Source organism: Filicampus tigris, chromosome 3 (assembly GCF_054856515.1).
Source record: "Filicampus tigris isolate MCC_2025a chromosome 3, RoL_Ftig_1.0, whole genome shotgun sequence".
Taxonomy (NCBI): Eukaryota; Metazoa; Chordata; class Actinopteri; order Syngnathiformes; family Syngnathidae; genus Filicampus; species Filicampus tigris.
In genome coordinates this window covers 6,957,445-6,976,910 of record NC_141219.1, presented here as the reverse complement: position 1 = coordinate 6,976,910, position 19,466 = coordinate 6,957,445, and the positions used below count along the sequence as shown (strand labels likewise).

Sequence of the window (19,466 nt, the reverse complement as noted above, 5' to 3'; positions counted from 1 at the left end):
TCATCAGTGTTGCAGGTTAAGTCTACCAAGTTGTATTTTGATATTCAAGGCAGGGCTGGACTGGAACACAGAAAAAAAAAAAAAAATCCGCACACGCGCACGTGCAAATGCACACACCTACGCATGCTAGCAACCACTTCTGTAACTGAAAAGTCATTGTCATAGCATCCACTGTCGAGGTTTCATGAAGTAAAAAATACACACATATCCATATCCTTGCCCAACACACTCAGGTTTCGCTCACCTTAAAACTTAAGCCCACAAAATACTTTGGAATAATATGTCCTATGCGGCTTCACTAGTCCAAACATAGCATTCTGATTAATATTGCGTTTGTAAAATATGATTTAAGCAGCAAAACCCACCTGTTTTAGCCATCTCAGGGGGCGGCCATTTTGTCACTTCAGTCGACTCAAAATGACATCACAGTTGCTCAGGGCTCAGGTAACAACCAATCACGAAGCACCTGTTCTCTGAAGCTGAGCCATGATATTCTTAAATATGCCTCCTCAAAAGTCATGCTTGAATCAAAAATAAATGGGGCTGCATGAAGGCAGTTTCGCTGTAAAAAGCAGGATACCACACCACACAGACCACGTCAAATTTCACTCACCCAGACAGAACCTGACACTGTGGTCGGCCCAACCTCATACAGTCGGGTCTGTGTGACAAGAGAAGTGCTGCACTGCTCCAACTCTGTGAGTTTGACGGACAGCCAAGGTGATTACTGGATGGGTGACGGATGACAGCTCAACTGACCCAAGATGGTAAATCAGCCACTGAAACGTGAGTCCCATGCTCAAAGTCCATTACTGAAACCTTTAAGAAAATACATTGTAAATCGATGGAGTCAAGCAAAACCTTGTAACCTACTTTTCGGGAGAGAGCAAAAATGGTTTGTTCCACGAACCTGTTAGCATTGCATCATGAAAAAGAGCAAGCCATTTTCAACACTTCAGATTGGTCAATAATGCGTAAAAATACCACCCATAAGCGTGGACTGATCAATAGTATCTTTTTCTGAACAGAATGAAAATCACTCAAATGTGAAAGGTTTTGGCCTGACGCCAACGAAATATTACTGATTTATCATTCACCAAATGTTCACAGAGATAATTGAATTGAGATACAATAGCACAGGTTTAAATCAGTTCCCTTAAAGTAACGTGCAATAGGTTAAAAAGAATGCATTCCTTAACTTAAAAGTAATTATACCGACTGCTGGTAAGTAAGCATTCTGAAAAGTTGTATCCTTAAAAGTACATTTGAGTCAAACAAGCGAACGCAGTAGAGCCCCATTCTCGTGTTATGCCTCCAGGGACCTTTTTGTAGCAGATTAAAACGGTTTAAATTACCTTTCACTCACGCTGGAATACCTTTCTCCAATACAAACAGACCATACGATTTCAGAATATCAATCGTGGCCAGTCGAATATTAAGGGTCCCTTAAATAGCCCAACATATGTCTGATTTACTTGAACCTGTATGTTATTAACAAGTCCAGCAGAAGACTTGTCAGGTGCTGTCTGTTCACGATGGCTGGTGTTTTACTGGCCCCTTGTGGGCGATCATATAATTGCAACAAAAGAACGGAACATTCCAAGCAGCTCACTGGGCTAAGGTTATTGAAGACAAAACCAAGCCAGGAGTTTGTCCAAATCTTTATTCACAGACTAATAAAAGGTAAGTGCGGTAATATTTCCAGCTGCGGTGCGTGAAGGAGCAGAGTTTGCTTTTGATGCAATGGTTACTGGCAGCAGGGCAAGGATGAAGGAATGTCTCGGTCCCCTTGACTCCTTTACGCATCCGACTTCCCTTCCTGTGCCTAGAGCTTCGCAACCTCAAATAAAAAGGGAGACATTGAAGACAGGTTAAGCGGCATGGTCTGATAATAGCAACACTGCAAAGGAGTAAACAGACTTACAAACCCCAATGTCAAGATGTTTTGTAACACAAAAACAATACAGTGATTTGTCTTATCTTCTATTCAAACAAATACACTACAAAAACAAGATTAGATTAAGTTCTCATTTTCAATTTGATGCCTGGAGTGAACAGTTTTTCTCCCTCACCTTCTTGCAGACTGGCGTCTCTGTAAATTTCTTGAATGCACCACCATTGCATTTAAAATTGTTTGATCTGAGGGGATGCTGGCATTAAAAGTTGTGGCTGCACTCCAGAAAAAGTCCTGAGAAACTGTTGCACTGACAAATGACCTTTTGGCAAGGTTAGGGAGTGACTCAGATGGCCCCTGTGCACAGTTTGTGTCACCACTGGTCATCAGGGTGGGCCAACTGTGCCACTGCATTCAGTGACCCAACTCCAAGTGCAACTCCATATCGTCACATCCCAGTAGTAAATATATTTGTCAGGTTACTACAAAACATCTAACGTTATTCTGGATTTGTTCATTTCCGAATGTGGCAGACATTCTTATTCGTCAACTTGACTACATTGAAAAGGAACCAGTAATACAAACCTCACAGACCAAGTTGCAAATCAGGCTCCAAAAAATTCTTGCGCCGATGAATCAAAGCAAAGAAATCTGTCCCCTCCTGATACAAAAATAAATAAAAAAGAAAGATGCACATAGTTATCTGTGGTCTATAAAAGGCCTTAGTTCAAAATACCAGTAATTTGTATCCCCGGTTTAGCCTCAATGAATGAAAAATGTTTAAGAATTTTTTTATTTATTTTTATTTTTTTTAAATGGGAGGGTTGAGTCAGATGGCCCCTGTGCACAGCGTGCGTCATCAGGTAGAATCAGATTGGAGTGTTGATGCCACTGCAACACACCCCAACTGATTAAGTGCAACTCATCACTCTCATATCCACTCCCGGGCTTTTCAGTTCAAGTTTCGTCTTTAATTAGTTCAGGTAAAGAAGCACGCATGCAAATAAGAAAAGCTCAATTTGCCATTTACACCATCTCTAAAAAGATGATGGATTCTTTTTGCAGCTGTTATTTTAGTACTGGTCCTAGAGGAAAACTTGCCGTGCAATAAAAAGCTTAAGAACCTCATTATGTTGCAGTTGACTTCCACGTGGTGCCCGACGTGCTATCAGATTGTGGAATCTTAACCTTTAAAAAGGAAATACGAAGGATCAGTCAGGGGAAATTTGCCCAATGAAATTAATACTTCAGAGCAACATTTATGGAACACCTAAAAATAGTCAAACACGTGGCTGTCCACGCCGTGACAAAGTTTCGTGCATTAGTAAGCTAATTACAGGAGAGCTGCATGTGCGTCACTTATGTGAATTAACGTGAACGTGAATTAAAACGCCTCAGACTAAAGTTGACGGAATATTACAATCTGTTGTTTGGATGTACAATGAGTCATTATAACAAGGTAAATTAATGCTTGTCCGTTTTACTTTAAAATTTCATTCAGGACAAACGAACAAACAAAAGAGCTAGCTAGCGGCCGAGCCTAGCCATTCCCTCGCATCCGTTGATGTAAACCGTATAAATCCGTAAACGAACATATCCCTCTCGTCATATTTGCTGAAAACGCAATTCTGTCTTGAACTGTGTACAATAAAAACTTACCCAAACATACAATCCTCAAAAATTAACCGATTGCATTCTCAAATCGTAAACTTTGAATCCACTCTTCCGCCTCACTTGGAATGTTTGGTAACACTGGATTAGGCTCAAACGCCGTGGCGACGTTTATTGGCCACATTTATTCACGTGACTGAAAAGTTACGCTTGATTGGTTAAATCAAAACGTCACCTATGCTGCATTCGGGGAAGGTGGGAAATCCCATATTTCTATTTACCTATCTATTATTGTTTGTTGCTCGGGTTTATCGCAACAGTTTTTGACCTCCAGCAAACCTTCACAATTTCCTTAATTTAGATGAATTAAGAAATATCCTATCTTCAAAGCAGTGTATTAATTTCACCAAATAACTTCATGCAGGGAGCTAATAACCTTTTTGCAGTCAGTGCAAATCACGCTGTGTGAGGTGATAGTTCTTTTTAAATACAAAATCAATGAAATAAATAATTTAAATGTCAAAAGATGGAAAAATTTGAGTCAGACAAGAAGTTCATTGAAATGCAGTTTTATATTAAAAGATAGCAAAGGGATAATTCACTATATCACACAACACAGCTTGTTAGTACTGCCATGGAAATACATATACAGTCTGTTCATATTTACACATCAAATGACAACCAAACAAATCATAAATATCTCTTGTTAACTTTACAACAGCTATATGCGACCAGTATTTCATAACATAAAGGGGGGACTATTAAATAAATGGCATATTCCCTATCATTTACAAGGCTTGGAAACAGTGGTTAAAAGAATCCAGCAAACAAAATGTTCTTCTCCAGTGAGTAAAATGAATGCAAGTCTAATTACAGTCATGAAATCCCTTTGTACAAAAGACTATACAGCTCAATCAAAACAGTATCTTCAACTGAAATGTCATATATCCGATAAAATACAATTTGTACAGTTTTAGCATTCCTGCAGCAGGGTTGGAGGGACTGTGAGCTGGGATGACGATGATAAATTGGGTCACTATGATACTCTGTAGGCCGACTGTCAACCAACTGTCAGAGACTAGTTCTGTAGCTGCCAAGACCCTCTTCCATTGGCTTCAGTGCTTTGTCTAGCAGCAAGACAGCAAGTTGCTGAGCTCTTAGCAGATTCTTCAAAATACATTGTTTGATAAACGGTTATCTGAGAAGCAATATATAGTCATGTCAAAAACACAGGGCAAAAACATTCCAAAATGTAAAGCAATGCATGATCGGTGTAGGTTAAATGTTTTAAAGTGATATGTTGCTAATCTACAACCCTCACTGCCTAATGCGGTCCATTTGCACAGTGTTTCTAAATTACGCTCCACTACTGGATGCAGATACTGCAAGTGTACTTTTGCATCACAGATTTGGAGTTCACGCAAAAAATAAAATGACACTCCAGGTAGTAGTGTATGGCAGAGCAGAGATTTTATGATGTATGCATTCATATGTTTTTGTCTCAAAAGAGAACTTCATAGAAAATTGCACAGGTCGTAAGATATGCTAATATTAATCTATTCAACGTAGCGTTTGCAAAGTGTATTCAATTCGCAGGTTCAGTTAAGAAAGTGTGATAGTTTTGTTTTTTTTTTCATGCTAAAACAACTTGGAATATATATATATACGGTATATATTGTAGCAGCCTGAGAAAAATTGAATAGTAACAATTTTGGGTTTTGTATAGTGATGCACTAAAAGACGTCATTACATTGAAAGCACTTTTATGCTTTAAAAAAAAAAAGAAGTAATTGCCAGAGTCGAGATATTTTGTCACATTGATAAAATTAAGAAGCTTTACATTACAATCATAAGTGCTGTATATTATAGTTTAAAATTACAGGGACCAATGACCAGTACTTGTTCTGATAAAATTCCATTTTGTCACCATCTATACCAGACTTGCTAGCTATGAACAAGTAAAGGGCAACACACAAAGAATGAACTGCGAGATAAGATTTGCACTCTGTGTCGTACACTTTCTGCCTTCCTGATCTATGAATCTTTAAATGTGCTTTTTCCTTTAATTTGCCACACATACAGTATATATTTATTCAACCCATTAAGGACGGGGGCGCATAACCGCGTTTCTACCACTAGAGCCGGGAGAGCGGATACGTCGGTGTCTTTTTTTAATCCAATTCTTCGTCTCTTAGCCAATTTAATGCATCAGAATATGCACGTGAGGTTGGCGCGAGACCGCGGAGGATGTCGTGGAACCAGTCGAACGTGATATGATATGCTTTGTAGACAATGACGATATAGACGTCTTTGTAACAGAATAGAGGATGCTAAATTACCACTCGATTTTTTTTTTTTTTATTAAAATGGTGCTTCTCTTGCATTGACACATTATTTTTACATCATCGATTGAAACAGTAAATAATGATCAATTCTGCCTGTGTGAAAGCCACATGTCTAAGCTCTTTAATTATGTTTCTGTCTGCTACAGGGGCTGAGATATTAATAATTTTGTAAATGTTGAATCTCTGGGAAATCTTCAGGTTTTCAAGGGTAATTCCAAAGGCGACCTTAGGTTTTGGGGAGCTGTTGAGACAGGCGCTTTAGTCCTTAATGGGTTAAAAGCAACTAACTGCATGGCTAGATGTCACCATGGGCACGTGAGCATATTTCTTGTGATATGGTTGAATCAATCATTTAATCAAATGAGTTAAAAAATAATGTACAGGATCACTTTTACGGCTTCTAATATAGGTGGATGGATAACAAAATATCTGGCACTTAGGCTGTTACATCACTGCAACTTCCTTAGCTCAGACCAAGGATGGGCAATTGTTAAATGACTGAAGATGATTTAAGGACCTTAGCAGCAGCATTTGCAGAAATATACTTGTGCAATTAACTGAAGAGTTCCCAGCTAAATCCTTGCTTAAACTGCTCGGCTTGTTCGAGAAAATATTACCACAGTGTTTCTACTGTCGTGACATGAAACAAATCTCAAATTGTGACAGCTTACTATTGATTTGTAAATGCAAGATGAAGCATGGAGACTTGGTAAAGCCCCACCCTTTGGCACTGTCATAAATACAACACTTGAATACCTGCTGCGCAAAGCTCAACACAACACTCACTGTTCTGTGAAAGTCTGAAAGCCCACTCAGGAGTACAAAAAAAAAAAAAAAAAAAATCATTAATAAATAGAGTTCATAAAGAAATGAGTGGTTTTAGGGCACCATAGTTAAGAGTCCTGGGTTGATTCAGTTGAATCCAAGGAGAGAGAAAAAAAAAAATCTCCTAAAAATGGTGATGTTGTACACAGAGAGAGATATTTGTCGCAATGAGAGTCTGCATCCTTTCGCGTTTGCATCTCTGGTCCTTTGCTTTTTTCTGATTCCAGCATACTAATTAGTTTACAATTCAGCCAGAAGACATTTGAGCACAATACTGTGGGGGCCTGTGTGTGTATGCGTGCGCAAGTTGGACGGAGCCCCAGTTTCAGATAAACAGAACTTGTTTGATTTTGAACTCTAAATTCACATCTGCACTAGTACCTTGAATCGTCTGTCTGGAGCAGCTGAAAATACAGACATGGAGCTTGACATAAAGCACGCGGGCCAACCTCAAACTTCACTCTCAGTGGAGGGCTTGCGCATGGACATCCAGCCGGTGTCGGGTAGGCAATGCTGGGCATGGCGCTGAGGGGTGATGGCCGAAGGGGTTAGGGTGCTTATGGAGGAGCATTCCGACGCCTCCTCCTGAAGGAGCTGCTCCGTCTCGCCATCATCCAGTGACGCGCTGCTCGCTTGGAGTGAAACAGTGTCTGTGCGCATGCAGGTGTGCAGGCCCCCTCGTGATGGCTTGATTTGTTTGAGATCATCCCAGTAAAGCTCCTCAGTGGACAGAAGACACACACCCTCCACGATACGGATCTTCTCCTTAGTGTATCCTCCATCCACACCACCCTGGACAATAAAGAAAAAGAGTTAGAGACGGTCTGTGTGCGGTATGAAGGACGGATCCAGACTTGCCAACACCGTTCAACATGTCCAAGGGGTAACGTTTTTAATGATCTAGTTTTGTTTTCAATCACAGTTTGCTGTATTTTCACCGTGGTAGGCAACAGGCAATTATTAATTCAAAGAAAAACAACTCACAATTCAAATCAATGTTAAGTGGTAACATTTCCCGAACAGACCTTGGTGGAACTTTTTCTAACCTTCCATGTTCTTTTTTTACTCTACCAAAAGAACACAACATCAGTGTGTGGGGGTCTCCACACTTGTTAAGTGATTCTCAAAAAAGAGAAAATAAAACATTGCTCGTGGTTCACTATAAGCACTTATGCTGACAATGACATCTTTAAAGTAGAAGTCAACCCAAACATATTTTTTCCCCAGAATATGTTCTGTGCAGGCCCACAAGTTGAAATAGGGCGTTCTGATTAATATTGTGTTTGTGGAATATAAGTTAAGCAGCAAAATGCACCCACTTTTAGCCATCTCAGGGGGCGGCCATTTTGTCACTTCTGTCGACTGAAGATAAAATCGAAGTTGCTCAGGGCTCGGATAATGACCAATCATGGCTCACCTGTTTTCTGAAGCACAGCCATGATTGGTTGTTATCTGAGCCCTGAGCGACTTCGATGTCATCTTCAGTCGACATTAGCGATAAAATGGCCGCCCCCTGAGCTCGCCAAAAACAAGTGGATTTCTCTCCACAAACGCAATATTAATCAGAATGCTGTGTTTAGACTAGTGGGCCTGCATAGAACATTCTGGGGAAAAAAAAATGTTTGGGTTGATTTCCCGTTTAACGTTTTGCAATTAAAAGCGGATGGAAAAAGTTGAGCAGTATTTTGGATGCATCTTGTGATCATACTCAAACATACAAAGCAGTAACTGTCTATGGTGTAACATATGCTGTTTTTGGTTTGTTTACAAGGTTGTTTTATACCACCTGAAATGTGATAAAAAGCATCTGAGGTTTAAAAAAAAAAAAAAAGATGGAGACACGTGTTAAGATCACAGCTTCCTTATGGTAAACTGTTTTGGCAAGACTTATTAACTTTGTTGAGTGCAGTGTTGATGTTTGAACCGAACTGACTGAAAAAGAAGAGTAAATGAATAAACCCATGGCCTAAGACAATTGGAAACCAATGTTTCATCGGTTAAGATTTTCCTCCTGCCCTCCAAGATGTCACCTTGAGATGGACCAGAAGCAACAGCAAATATCCTTTGAAAATCTTACAGACACTGTAGAAATTATATGTAACTAGATGACGAGATCAGTGGGTGTTTTTGGGGGGGCTGATACTGTTATACTGATGATTATCCTTTTGTTATTATTCACAAAGGATGCGCACATCATACATCACTACGAAATGAACCTCTGGAGTTAGTCACTCCTGCTTCCACACACAGTGTGGATTACTTTATATGAATACAGTTTTGATAGTACACGACATAGTCTCACCAAAAGTTTGGAATAAAATATTGTACAGCCACTTCAAAAAAACTGTGTTAGTCACACTCACTATACCAAACATGTAAAAGAAATACACAAACATGCCCAAAAGCAGTCTGGTTGTCTAGAATCGGGTATAAAAGAAGAAAAACAAAGCTAGCGCAAGTGGAAAAGACACACTTCGTTCATGCGGTGTAACTACCTCTCCACAGCGCATTATGGCTCAAAAGATAAAGGGGGAGAGGGAGTTGTAAGGATGAGAGAGCTGCAGGGAGGAAAAGAGAGGCAGGAAAAGATGAGGGTGCCAGTGCAGGGAACCAGCTTTTCAAGATGTTCATTTGCTCTGAAAATGGATCTCTGTGATTAAGAATATAACAGATCAAACCTCAATTCCACTCGTCAAAATGTTTGATATATTCTCTTTAGTAGTCTGTGTTTTTTTTTTTATTACCTCTTTCTTATATCGAAGTTGATTATATATTGGAGGCTTCTGTGAGGCCTCAATCTTGACCTCTTGCGTGGAAGTCCGGTACGAAGGGTTACTGTAGGTCAGGTTGCTAACTCCGGGGTCAGCGAACTTTGACTTTTTGTGTCTGTTGGTCAAACATAGATTGAGCATGCAGATCTTACTGGAAGCTGTGTACTAAATATGATACAAATATTATTTTCAGACTCCAGCACGGGCATGTAAAAGTAATATCCAGTGAGGGACTCACCGGTAAATAATCAACGCAACAATGAGAATCAGAATAGCCAGTATGGTCAAAACGCCTCCAATCACATAGCTGACATGAAGTCCTTCCCCTGTAACATAATGCACGTTAACATCTCGCATTTCACATGCTAGACGTGTCCACAAAATGCTTAATACCAACCATGGGGAGCAGTGACCACGTTACTCTCCAAGCACCCTTCTACATTTAGGTTCTTGTCCGTGCAGCTGTCAACAAAAGCATGAATACAAATTGAGAGCGCAACCGGAGCATTTTGTGCCTTTATAATCCAACATGATTATAATCCATTATGACCTAATAAAGTCAAAACGTGTGGGCATACTTGACGACTGAGGGTCCTCTTTGGGTGGTTTCTGTTGGAGCTTTGGGGATCTTGTTAGGGACGGGGGTGCTGCTGGTTTCTCTGCTGGGAGAAGTGGGGACGTAGCCTGCAACTGATAAAAAAAAAAAGATATGTGGCGTGTGCACTTGTAAGTGGTACATTCATTGTGGTTACATATCAAAACATCGGCAATAAAAGAATTGAGTGTAAGCGCTCAAGCGCGGAATTATAAGATACTCACTGGTGGAGCATGGCCGTCCGTCTGGCTCGTCTGGGCACGCACAGACAAAACTGTTGGTCTTGGCAAAGCATAGGTGAGTGCAGCCTCCGTTGTTCACCCCACAGAGGTTGGTACCTGATGAAAGAAGAGGCATGTTTCATCTAAGCACTAAGCAATCCCGCTGGTTAATTGAAAAGGGAAATCGACCCAAACATATATTTTTTTTTCAAGAATATGTTCTCAGCAGGCCCACAAGTTGAAACACGGCATTTTGATTAGCAGCAAAATCCACCCCTTTTCAGCCATCTCAGGGGGCGGCCATTTTGTCACTTCTGTCACGGCTCAGCTTCAGAAAACAGGTCAGCCGGGATTAGTCGTTATCTGAGCCCTGAGTAGTTGTGATGTCATTTTTAGTCGAGAGAAGAAGCGATAGACCGGTATGCTTTTTTCAGGGCCGATTATTAGTAGTCAAGGAGGCCGATAACCGATATTTGGAGCCGATATTCATTTTCAGTAGAAAGGAAAATATTGGCATCAAAATCTAAAGAAAAATTGACTCTTAACTCTGTTGCAACGTCTTTAAGCGTGTTTATTGAGCAATGTTTCAGGTTTGTATAGTGTTTTTTTTTTGTTTTTTTTAAATTATTATTTCAAGAAATTTTTGACAATATACATCTCTGTTATAAAATTATAACAAAAAGTTCAGGGAGCACCCAGGGTTGTCGGCATGTCTTAAAAAGGATCAATGCAAACTTAAACAATAGCTGTAATTTTCTACAGTGAATGAAAATTTCAAAATGACAGAAGTCTTAAACTTTCACATATCTTTGTTTTCATTTCCACAGTTTTAAATTCATTTATTATCGGCCAGCAGAGTATTAAAAAAGCCCATGCCAATATTTGTCAAAAAGCCAAATATTGGTGCCGATAATCGGCCCGGCCGATAATCGGTCCATCCCTAGAGAGAAGTGACAAAATGTCCGCCCCCAGAGATGGCTAAAAACAGGTGGATTAACTCTTATTCCACAAACGCAATATTTATCAGAATGCACTGTTTCAACTAGTGGGCTTACATTGAAGATAATCTTGAAAAAAATATGTTTGGGTTGACTTTCCCCTTTAAAAGTGTCTTTTCAACAGTTCTTGGACAAATACATCTTTGCAAACCATGTGCTTGCCATCAAAACATGGTACTGTATATCTCTGCGGTTTCGGCACTCTCTCTCTCACCTGTTTGCCTGTTAGGTGATACCACTATAATGTCCATGAGACCCTCAACATTGGCCAGGACAGTTTCCTTGTTACGGCCAGTGTGTTTGTCCACCCGCTGGATGGACTTGGTCTGCCAATCAGTCCAATAGATCCAACGGTCTTGCTGCGAGAGTCGGGAGAAAGGGGTTAGAGGGGACGACACCGGCTTCAACTGGGGAAACGAAGGGAGAAGAAAAGAGGACAGGAAAACACAGACAAGGAGAGGGGGGATGGGAGGAATAAAGGGAGGGGTAGGAAGAAGAAGGAGGAAGAAAAATGAGGGTCAGAGTGGAAAGGAAGAAGAAATGGTCAAAGTCAAATGAGCCAAGTATGAACTGGAAGACGAGCAGATGACCGGTGACCAGAGTTACACGGTGAGCTGACACGTGAGAGAGCAGGTGAGGTACGAAGGCAGCCATGAGGAAGGGTCAGTCCAGTGATTGCTAGCTGGGGGGCAGAGAGGTTGGAGGGGGGGGGGGGGTACCTGCGTTAGGGCGAAGGGGTGAGACACTGGGCTAACGAGGATCTGACGCAATTTCCCATTCAGGTCAGAACTTTCAATCCTGTCCAAATGGGCATCAACCCAAAAGATCCTGCAGAAAATATCACAGATTCATGAATGCACTTTGTAATTTACAGTGAATGCACAATACAAATAGAATGGTGTAGAATAAATCACATGGGTTCTACATTTTTGTTTTTTTTTTTACTGTAAAATTTATTGTAGTTAAAGTGGATGTCAACCCCAAAATTTTCTTTAGAATAATACTGACTGTTCTATGCAGCCCCAATAGTCTAAACACAGTACTGTACTGTATTCTGATTACTGGCATTCTCATCAATATTCTGTTTGTGAAATATGAGTAAAGTAGTAAAATCCACACATCCACATGTCCATCTCAGGGGGCGGCCATTTTGCCACTTTCTGTCGAGTGAAAATGACATCACAGTTGCTCAGGGCTCAGGTAACGACCAATCGTGGCTCAGCTTCAGAAAACAGGTGAGCCGCGATTGGTCGTTACCTGAGCCCTGAGCAACTTCGATGTCATTTTCACTCGACTGAAAATGGCAAAATGGACGCCCCCTGAGATGGCTAAAAACGGGTGAATTTTGCTGCGTAACTCAAATTCCACAATTCCCCCCCCCCACACAAATGTCATATCAATCAGAATGCAGTGTTTACACTAGTGGAGGCACATTGTCAAGAACATTTTTGCGTTGACTTTCACTTTAAGCAAATGAGTAGTTTCTCCTGACAGTTCTCTGTGGGCATGCAGATACGCACACAGTAAAAATAGCATTTTCTGAGAATAAAGCCAGCGTCTAACCTCCGTGTGTCGTAGTCCAATGTGAGTCCATTGGGCCAACCGAGGTCGGTATTGATTAGAACTTTGCGGTCTGTGCCATCCAGGTGAGATCGCTCGATCTTCGCTATATGACCCCAATCAGTCCAGAAAAGGAACCTAAACACATAAGGCTGAGCTGGTAAGATGAGAAGCATAAACAAGTGCAGCCGCGGGATGTCCTTGATTTATCGTACATGTCCGCTGCGAAACCGAAATTTTGTCTTTGCATCTCACTTCAATCCTCGCTCACCCTTTGCTCGGGAACACTGCGATGGCTCTGGGTTCATCCAAACTGTTGTTGACTAGGACTTTGCGACTGGTTCCATCAATGCGGGCCACCTCAATGGTGTTCCGTCCGGTGTCGGTCCAGTACATGTTTCTGGCCACCCAGTCCACAGCCAGCCCATCTGTGGTCTTTAGGCCCTGGCTGATTACAGTCTCCATGCCACTTCCATCAAGGTTGGAACGCCTAAAAACACAAGCAAAATGATCAATCATCTATACAATACATGCATGTGTTATTATAAAAAAAATTTTTTTTAAAAAATTTAAAAAAAACTTGGACCAGCAGAATTTGGGGCCGGTACCTTATTACATCCAGGGTGACATCAGTGTAGTACAGTTTTCCATCTACACTGTCATAGTCTAGCGAAATGACATTGTGCAGTTCAGGCACAGGTACGTGCACGTCTGTGTGATCATTAGTGTCCAAGGAGATTCTCCGCACGCTGACACGGTTGGAGAAGACCAGGAAGGTTTCGGGGGAGTCGTCACACGATCTCCCGTCTCCCTTGAGCAGGATGCCAGTGGGACAAGCACAGGAAGTACCGTTGGGGCGTGGGAGGCACAGGTGAGTGCAGCCGCCGTTCTTCCTGCCACACTTATTGAATCCTGAGGAGGACCAAGGGAAGGAGGGGAACGATGTTAATGAAGGCAAGATGATATTTCACGCCAAATTGTACAGGAATCTTTGTATGGATTCGTTATTTGTTCAGAGAAGTTGACGTCAATATCTCAGACGTCAACGCCATAACATTTCTCACGACTAGAAGAGACTGTGAGGCAGGACAGCTCGCCAAAACCAGTGACCTTTTACCTCAACATTGTCATTCCGGATGAATGGATAAAAACATTCCGACTCACTCAAAATATTGTAAAAATTGTCTCTTCATATGTAGAGTAGGTAAGTATCATGGCTAGGTGTCTCAAAACGTTTTGAACTATGCAATGATTAGTTATGAAAAATACAAAAAAAAAAAAGCCTCACCCAGAGCCCTTTCTCTGTCCACAGCCTGAATGTCCATCAGACCCGGCAGGTTGGCACGAACAGTAATAGTGTTGGCACCAGAATTCTTGTCAGCCCGCTGGATGCTACGACTCTGCCAGTCCGTCCAATAAATGTGCGACCCTAAGAGGGTCAAACCATACGGGTGCTGGACTGGGGTCACAAGGGTGTGTCGGTTTTGCCCATTCAAATCAGCAGCCTCGATGCGCTACGGAGAGGGTAGATAAGATGATCTTAGATCAAAATATGTATTTACAATCTCTGTAGTCTTTCTGCCTCGTATATTGTGACATTACTTTTAAAGGCGAAGCAAACTGGCACGGTTAAGCTATTATTCATTTTAGCTAGGTATAGCTGGGAAATGCGGGAATGGTAATTAAAAAAAAAAAAAAATTAATATATATTGCGGCATATAGAAGTCGTGAGATACCATGCAAATATATCTCTCGGGAATCCACAGAAAAATTCTCCTGTGAGTGACTGTACAAACAACAACAAAGTTAGGAGTCAACACTTACCTCAGTATGAGCATCAGCCCATAATAACTGTGAGCTAGCCATGTCTATGGCAAGACCATTGGGCCATCCCAGGTTGTTATTGATGAGGATCACTCGATCCGACCCATCCATTGCTGAGCGTTCCAGCTTAGCATGTTCGCCCCAGTCGGACCAGTACATATAGCTGGAAGAGATCCACAGACGGGTTATGCAGTGACATCAACGCGGAAATCTAAAATGGCTTGGTCACAGTAACCATAAAGTAGACAGTGATCTTTTCATGTCACGTAATCATATTTTGGAGACGAACGCAAAACTCTGGCAGCCTCACCCCATCTCATGGTAAAGGGCAATGGCACGAGGGCTGTCCAGGTTTTGCCACACCAGAACTTTTCTCATGGAGCCATCCAGATTAGCAACTTCTATCCGGTTAGTTCCTGTATCAGTCCAGTAAATCTTTCGTCCTACCGCGTCGACTGCCAGGCCATCAGTTGTCATCAGTCCTGCAGAGTGAGAAGTAGGTGGATCTAGTCAGACTGAAACTTGAAGCACCCAAACAAGTTATGAACAGCCATCCCGATCACCTGTAGAAATGATGTCTTCATTATTAGTTCCATTTATGTTGGCTCTGCTGATTCTTTTAAGTGTGCTATCTGACCAGTACACCTTTCCTGCAGGAGATGCAAAATCATTTTGAATATTTTTTTGAAATGTTTTTTCTGAAACTTGAGCTCAGCTCACGACATTTTACTTCTTCGACAGGACACACAAACCATCTTGCGGGTCGACTCCAATCGCGATTGTGTTTTTCATGGAACAGTTGACAGCAAGAACCACATCAGCGAAATAGGGAATGTCCAAAGACACCATTCTAATGTCCGTCCTCCGCGCAAAGATCAGGAAGCTGCTCATTCCTGTAAAAAAAAAAAAAAAAAATACATTTCAAAAATGGATATGGAAAATTTAGATTTTTTTTTTTTTTTTTTTTTTTTAAACTCATTCACTGCCAGACATTTTCAGACCCTATTTTACAATAACGTTTGAAAAAAATGGGAAAAAGAAAAAAAAAGAATAAGTTCCTGGGTTCGAATGGTTGGACTGTGAAAAGACAAATAAATATGTCCTTGGCAGTGAATGAGTTAATACTGATTTGTCACAAGAAAGAGCGCGATGGTCGTGTGTACAAACATACCAGGCGTGCAGGTCTTTCCATCTGCTTGAAGGTTGATGCCAGTAGGACAAGAACAGCTGTAGGCTTTGGGAGCAGGAGCCAAGAGACAGAGGTGACTACAGCCTCCATTATTCACTGCGCACGGGTTGTGTACTACAAGTGGAGAAACACAAAAACAGAGCTCCTTTATCTAAGGTTATCTTAAAGACAAATTACTCAGAAGGTTGTGGCTTTTTTTTGGCAATGCGAAACAGCTTGTTGATAAAGACAGCAAACCTTTTTTTCGATATAGCATGTCAGATTATTTTAATACGAGCCTATAGGTTCTGCCTGTTCAGCCGCTGATAAAGGCTCAGTTGACCTGGAATTCAACTCAAGCCCTAAATTAGGCAAAGTGAGCATCATTATCTTTTGTTAAGTGTTCAGCAGGACATTGAGTTCCTACCTGTATGAGTTTTAAGAAATCACCCGACAAACACGGAGGACAGTGTATTTGAATGGACAGTAGATCTAAATTGTGTCACTAGACGTTTCCTCTACCAAACCATCGACGATAACAAAACAGACGAAAATAGCACGTTTATTACTTTGCCAAGGAATCTTATACATCATGATCATCAGAGCCACCGACCACACGCATAAACATCATCGATGCTTTAGAGGCAAAAATGACAACAAAGTAATCACTGTAATCCAGGCCTGATAGAATACCATGCAAAAAAATATATTTTTTTATCAGATAAGTTTGTTGCTTGACAGCCTGACAGGTTGACTTTAACTATTCAGCAACATCATAAAAGAAGTCATCTGCACTCTAAATTTAGAGCAGATTTGCCAACATTTCTCGATGAGTGACAGTGACATGGACATGAAACAAGTTGTTTCAACCAGTTCCTGACGAGAAAATATTTGACACGGTACATTTGCAGGCTAAATATAAGCTTGCTTACATCCTGTCCAATTTAAAATGTGTCCAAAAAAAATGAAATACACCATTCTGAAGTACTCACACGGTTGGACAAGTGATCACACTCTCAGATGGACACACACACACACACGCACCTGTTTCACGGTGTCTCTGGAACATGTGAATATCCATGAGGTTCTCCAGGTTCTCCGCAAGTGTGTGCCGTCCCAAGCCGGTGAGCTTGTTAGCACTCTGGATGCTCTTGGATTGCCAGTCCGTCCAGTACAGCATGTCTTCATGTACAGTGAGCCCAAAGGGGTGGGGCAGCTGACTGCCAATCAGAACCTGGATAGGATGTAAGATGAGTAAGATTAGTAGTTATTTAAATAAAACAGGTTCTGGAATTTTCAATGCAAGTCATACTTAGTTTATACTTCCACGGGGGAAAAAAAAAGGCTCTCTTACCTGTCGGTCAGAACCATCAAAGTTCCCATATTCGATTGTTTTCATGCCAGCATCCGCCCAGTACAGGCGTTTAGTCTCATAGTCAATGGCAAGGCCATTGGGCCATGTCAAGTTGGAAGAGATGATGACTATGCGACTTGAAGAGTCCATCCCTGCACGCTCAATCTTTGGGTTGGCGCCCCAGTCAGTCCAGTACATGTAACTATGGAGACAAGACGGATATTTGAGAAAGTCCTGTAACAAAATGTCTCTCATTTATTAATATTTGCTTTAAATAGCTCACCCTCCAACAGGGTCAACAACAATGTCCCTGGGCCGGTCAAGGTTCTCCCAGATGAGTACAGTCCGCATGCTCCCATCTGCATTAGAAACTTCAATACGATCTGTACCTGGATAAAAAACAAAAAAACAGCATGATACACTTTAGGAAGCGTAGTCACATATTTGAATTTTTACTTTGTAAAATGAATATGTTCATTACAGCGGTCAACCCAAACATATATTTTTTAAGAATGTGTTCCATGCAGGCCTACTAGTTGAAACACAGTATTCTGATTAAGATTGTGTCAACAAAATCCACCCGTTTTTAGCTATCTCTGGGGGCGGCCATTTTGTCACTGCTGTCGACTGAAAATTACATTTCAGTTGCTCAGGGCTCAGATACCGACCAATCACGGCTCACCTGTTTTCTGAAGCTGAGTGATAAAATGGCCTCCCCCTGAGATGACTAAAAACAGGTGGATTTTGCTGTTTAACTCATTTTTCATATTAATCATATTGCCTTGTTTCAACTAGCGGGCCTGCATAGGACATATTCTTGAAAAAATATGTTTGGGTTGACTTCCCTTTAAATGCTGTATTTTATTCTCTATAAAGTTTTAAAAGTAAAAGTGTTGGTTACCAGCATCAGTCCAGTAGAGTTTGCTGGTCACCCAGTCAATAGCCAAACCTGCTGGACTCTCCAGACTGGTGTCCACCACCACCTGCAAGAAGAAAATAAACCACACTTTTCAGATCATTCACAAGATTCAAGACCTGGAGCCTTAATTTCAGGTTGTTCTTATCATATTTTTGGTTGAAATATATATTTTTTTATATTACGGAGCTGTCTGTATCCTTCAGGGGGTTTCATCATGCTTGGTCAGGGGCTAAAATGTAAGTCAACCAAGATAAAATGGCAATTCTCCAACGCTAGGTGGCAGTATTGCACCAGACAACTTCTTCCTGCCTTGTTGAAATTTGGCAGCGACTCAAACTTGCAGAATTTTATTGATCCATTCAAGACTGACTTTTGCTTACCTCCTGCTTGCTGCCATTCCACAGGGCTCTGTTGATGGAGTCCGTGGTGACATCAGTCCAGTAGATGAAGCCGTCTCTGGCATCCCAGTCCAGTGCCACAGCATTGCGCACATCAGCCAGAGGGATGACATCATCTGACATATCCTCTGTGTCGAAGCTGATTCGTCGGATGTCCGTCCTTCGGGCAAAAAGCAGGAACTTGTCAAGACCTGATTAAAGACCAAAGGTCTTCTGTCAGTCTTCTATTTTTAACAATGGGTCAACAATAGGAAAAAAAACAACAACAATACACTGACATATAGGAAATGTACACAACTCATAAATCAACATTTTTATTGCACAACAATACTTAAAAACACAGACTAAAAATAAAAGAATGTATCTGGTTTATCTACTTCAATACATAAATACATGTATGATACACAATATCTTCATTGGCCATTAAGTTGAAACAACCCAAACATATTTTTTTCAAGAATATGTTCCCAGCAGGCCCACTTGTTGAAACGCGGCATTCTGATTAATATTGCGTTTGTGGAATAGGAGTTAAGCAGCAAAATCCACTCCTTTTTAGCCATCTCAGAGGGCGACCATTTTGTCACTCCTGTCGACTGAAAATGACGGTAACAAAGTGACAAAAGGACCGCCCCCAGTGATGGCTAAAAACCTCTGTCGACTGAAAATGACGGTGACAAAGTGACAAAAGGACCGCCCCCAGTGATGGCTAAAAACGGGTGGATTACCGCTTATTCCACAAACGTAATATTTATCAGAATGCCTAATTTCAACTAGTGGTCTTACATAGAACATATTCTTGGAAAAAAATGTGCTTGGGTTGACTTCCCTATAAGCAGCAAAATCCACTCCTTTTAAGCCATCTCAGGGGGCGGCCATTTTGACACTTCTGTCGACTGAAAATGACATCACAACTGCTCGGGGCTCAGGTAGCAACCAATCACGGCTCAGCTTCAGAAAACAGGTCAGCTGTGATTGGTCGTTAC

At 41.2% G+C, this 19,466-nt stretch overlaps 1 protein-coding gene, 3 long non-coding RNA genes and 2 other non-coding genes across 18 annotated transcripts in view; 1 reads left to right on the top strand and 5 right to left on the bottom strand.

Annotated features, from left to right (window-relative positions):
- The window catches only part of LOC147149713 (uncharacterized), a 150,437-nt gene extending 148,931 nt beyond the window's left edge, over positions 1 to 1,506 (bottom strand). For 2 of the 9 annotated variants that reach the window (XR_015086153.1, XR_015086159.1), the window contains exon 1: positions 366 to 585. This is a non-coding gene — a long non-coding RNA (uncharacterized LOC147149713). The other 7 variants (XR_015086155.1, XR_015086156.1, XR_015086157.1 and 4 more) reach the window with 6 other exon arrangements.
- LOC147149709 (uncharacterized) lies at positions 463 to 18,661 on the top strand. Its single transcript, XR_015086162.1, has 3 exons — positions 463 to 786; positions 13,547 to 13,691; positions 18,490 to 18,661. It is a non-coding gene; the product is annotated as an uncharacterized LOC147149709 (long non-coding RNA).
- LOC147149710 (uncharacterized) lies at positions 1,649 to 3,685 on the bottom strand. Of its 2 annotated transcripts, none has more exons than XR_015086161.1 (4): positions 3,554 to 3,685; positions 3,019 to 3,082; positions 2,073 to 2,555; positions 1,649 to 1,840 (listed from the first exon to the last, which is right to left on the bottom strand). It is a non-coding gene; the product is annotated as an uncharacterized LOC147149710 (long non-coding RNA). The 2 variants fall into 2 exon arrangements; XR_015086160.1 differs by having other exon boundaries at positions 2,480 to 2,555.
- LOC147149712 (small nucleolar RNA SNORD67) lies at positions 2,235 to 2,347 on the bottom strand. Its single transcript, XR_015086352.1, has one exon. It is a non-coding gene; the product is annotated as a small nucleolar RNA SNORD67 (small nucleolar RNA).
- On the bottom strand, positions 2,718 to 2,830 carry LOC147149711 (small nucleolar RNA SNORD67). Its single transcript, XR_015086351.1, has one exon. It is a non-coding gene; the product is annotated as a small nucleolar RNA SNORD67 (small nucleolar RNA).
- Positions 4,059 to 19,466, bottom strand: part of lrp4 (low density lipoprotein receptor-related protein 4) — a 92,318-nt gene continuing 76,910 nt past the window's right edge. For 3 of the 4 annotated variants that reach the window (XM_086025780.1, XM_086025782.1, XM_086025783.1), the window contains 22 exons: positions 18,466 to 18,674; positions 18,068 to 18,149; positions 17,450 to 17,555; positions 17,167 to 17,368; positions 16,857 to 17,046; positions 15,816 to 15,947; positions 15,397 to 15,537; positions 15,208 to 15,294; positions 14,955 to 15,126; positions 14,645 to 14,807; positions 14,109 to 14,334; positions 13,429 to 13,732; positions 13,092 to 13,310; positions 12,824 to 12,958; positions 11,980 to 12,088; positions 11,475 to 11,667; positions 10,266 to 10,379; positions 10,025 to 10,136; positions 9,844 to 9,908; positions 9,685 to 9,772; positions 9,420 to 9,561; positions 4,059 to 7,467 (listed from right to left, as the gene is read on the bottom strand). In XM_086025780.1, coding sequence (XP_085881906.1) covers positions 7,126 to 7,467; positions 9,420 to 9,561; positions 9,685 to 9,772; positions 9,844 to 9,908; positions 10,025 to 10,136; positions 10,266 to 10,379; positions 11,475 to 11,667; positions 11,980 to 12,088; positions 12,824 to 12,958; positions 13,092 to 13,310; positions 13,429 to 13,732; positions 14,109 to 14,334; positions 14,645 to 14,807; positions 14,955 to 15,126; positions 15,208 to 15,294; positions 15,397 to 15,537; positions 15,816 to 15,947; positions 16,857 to 17,046; positions 17,167 to 17,368; positions 17,450 to 17,555; positions 18,068 to 18,149; positions 18,466 to 18,674 — 3,533 coding nt within the window. In that variant the 3' untranslated portion in view covers positions 4,059 to 7,125. The remainder of the gene's footprint in view (positions 7,468 to 9,419; positions 9,562 to 9,684; positions 9,773 to 9,843; positions 9,909 to 10,024; positions 10,137 to 10,265; positions 10,380 to 11,474; positions 11,668 to 11,979; positions 12,089 to 12,823; positions 12,959 to 13,091; positions 13,311 to 13,428; positions 13,733 to 14,108; positions 14,335 to 14,644; positions 14,808 to 14,954; positions 15,127 to 15,207; positions 15,295 to 15,396; positions 15,538 to 15,815; positions 15,948 to 16,856; positions 17,047 to 17,166; positions 17,369 to 17,449; positions 17,556 to 18,067; positions 18,150 to 18,465; positions 18,675 to 19,466) is intronic. The other variant, XM_086025781.1, reaches the window with a different exon arrangement.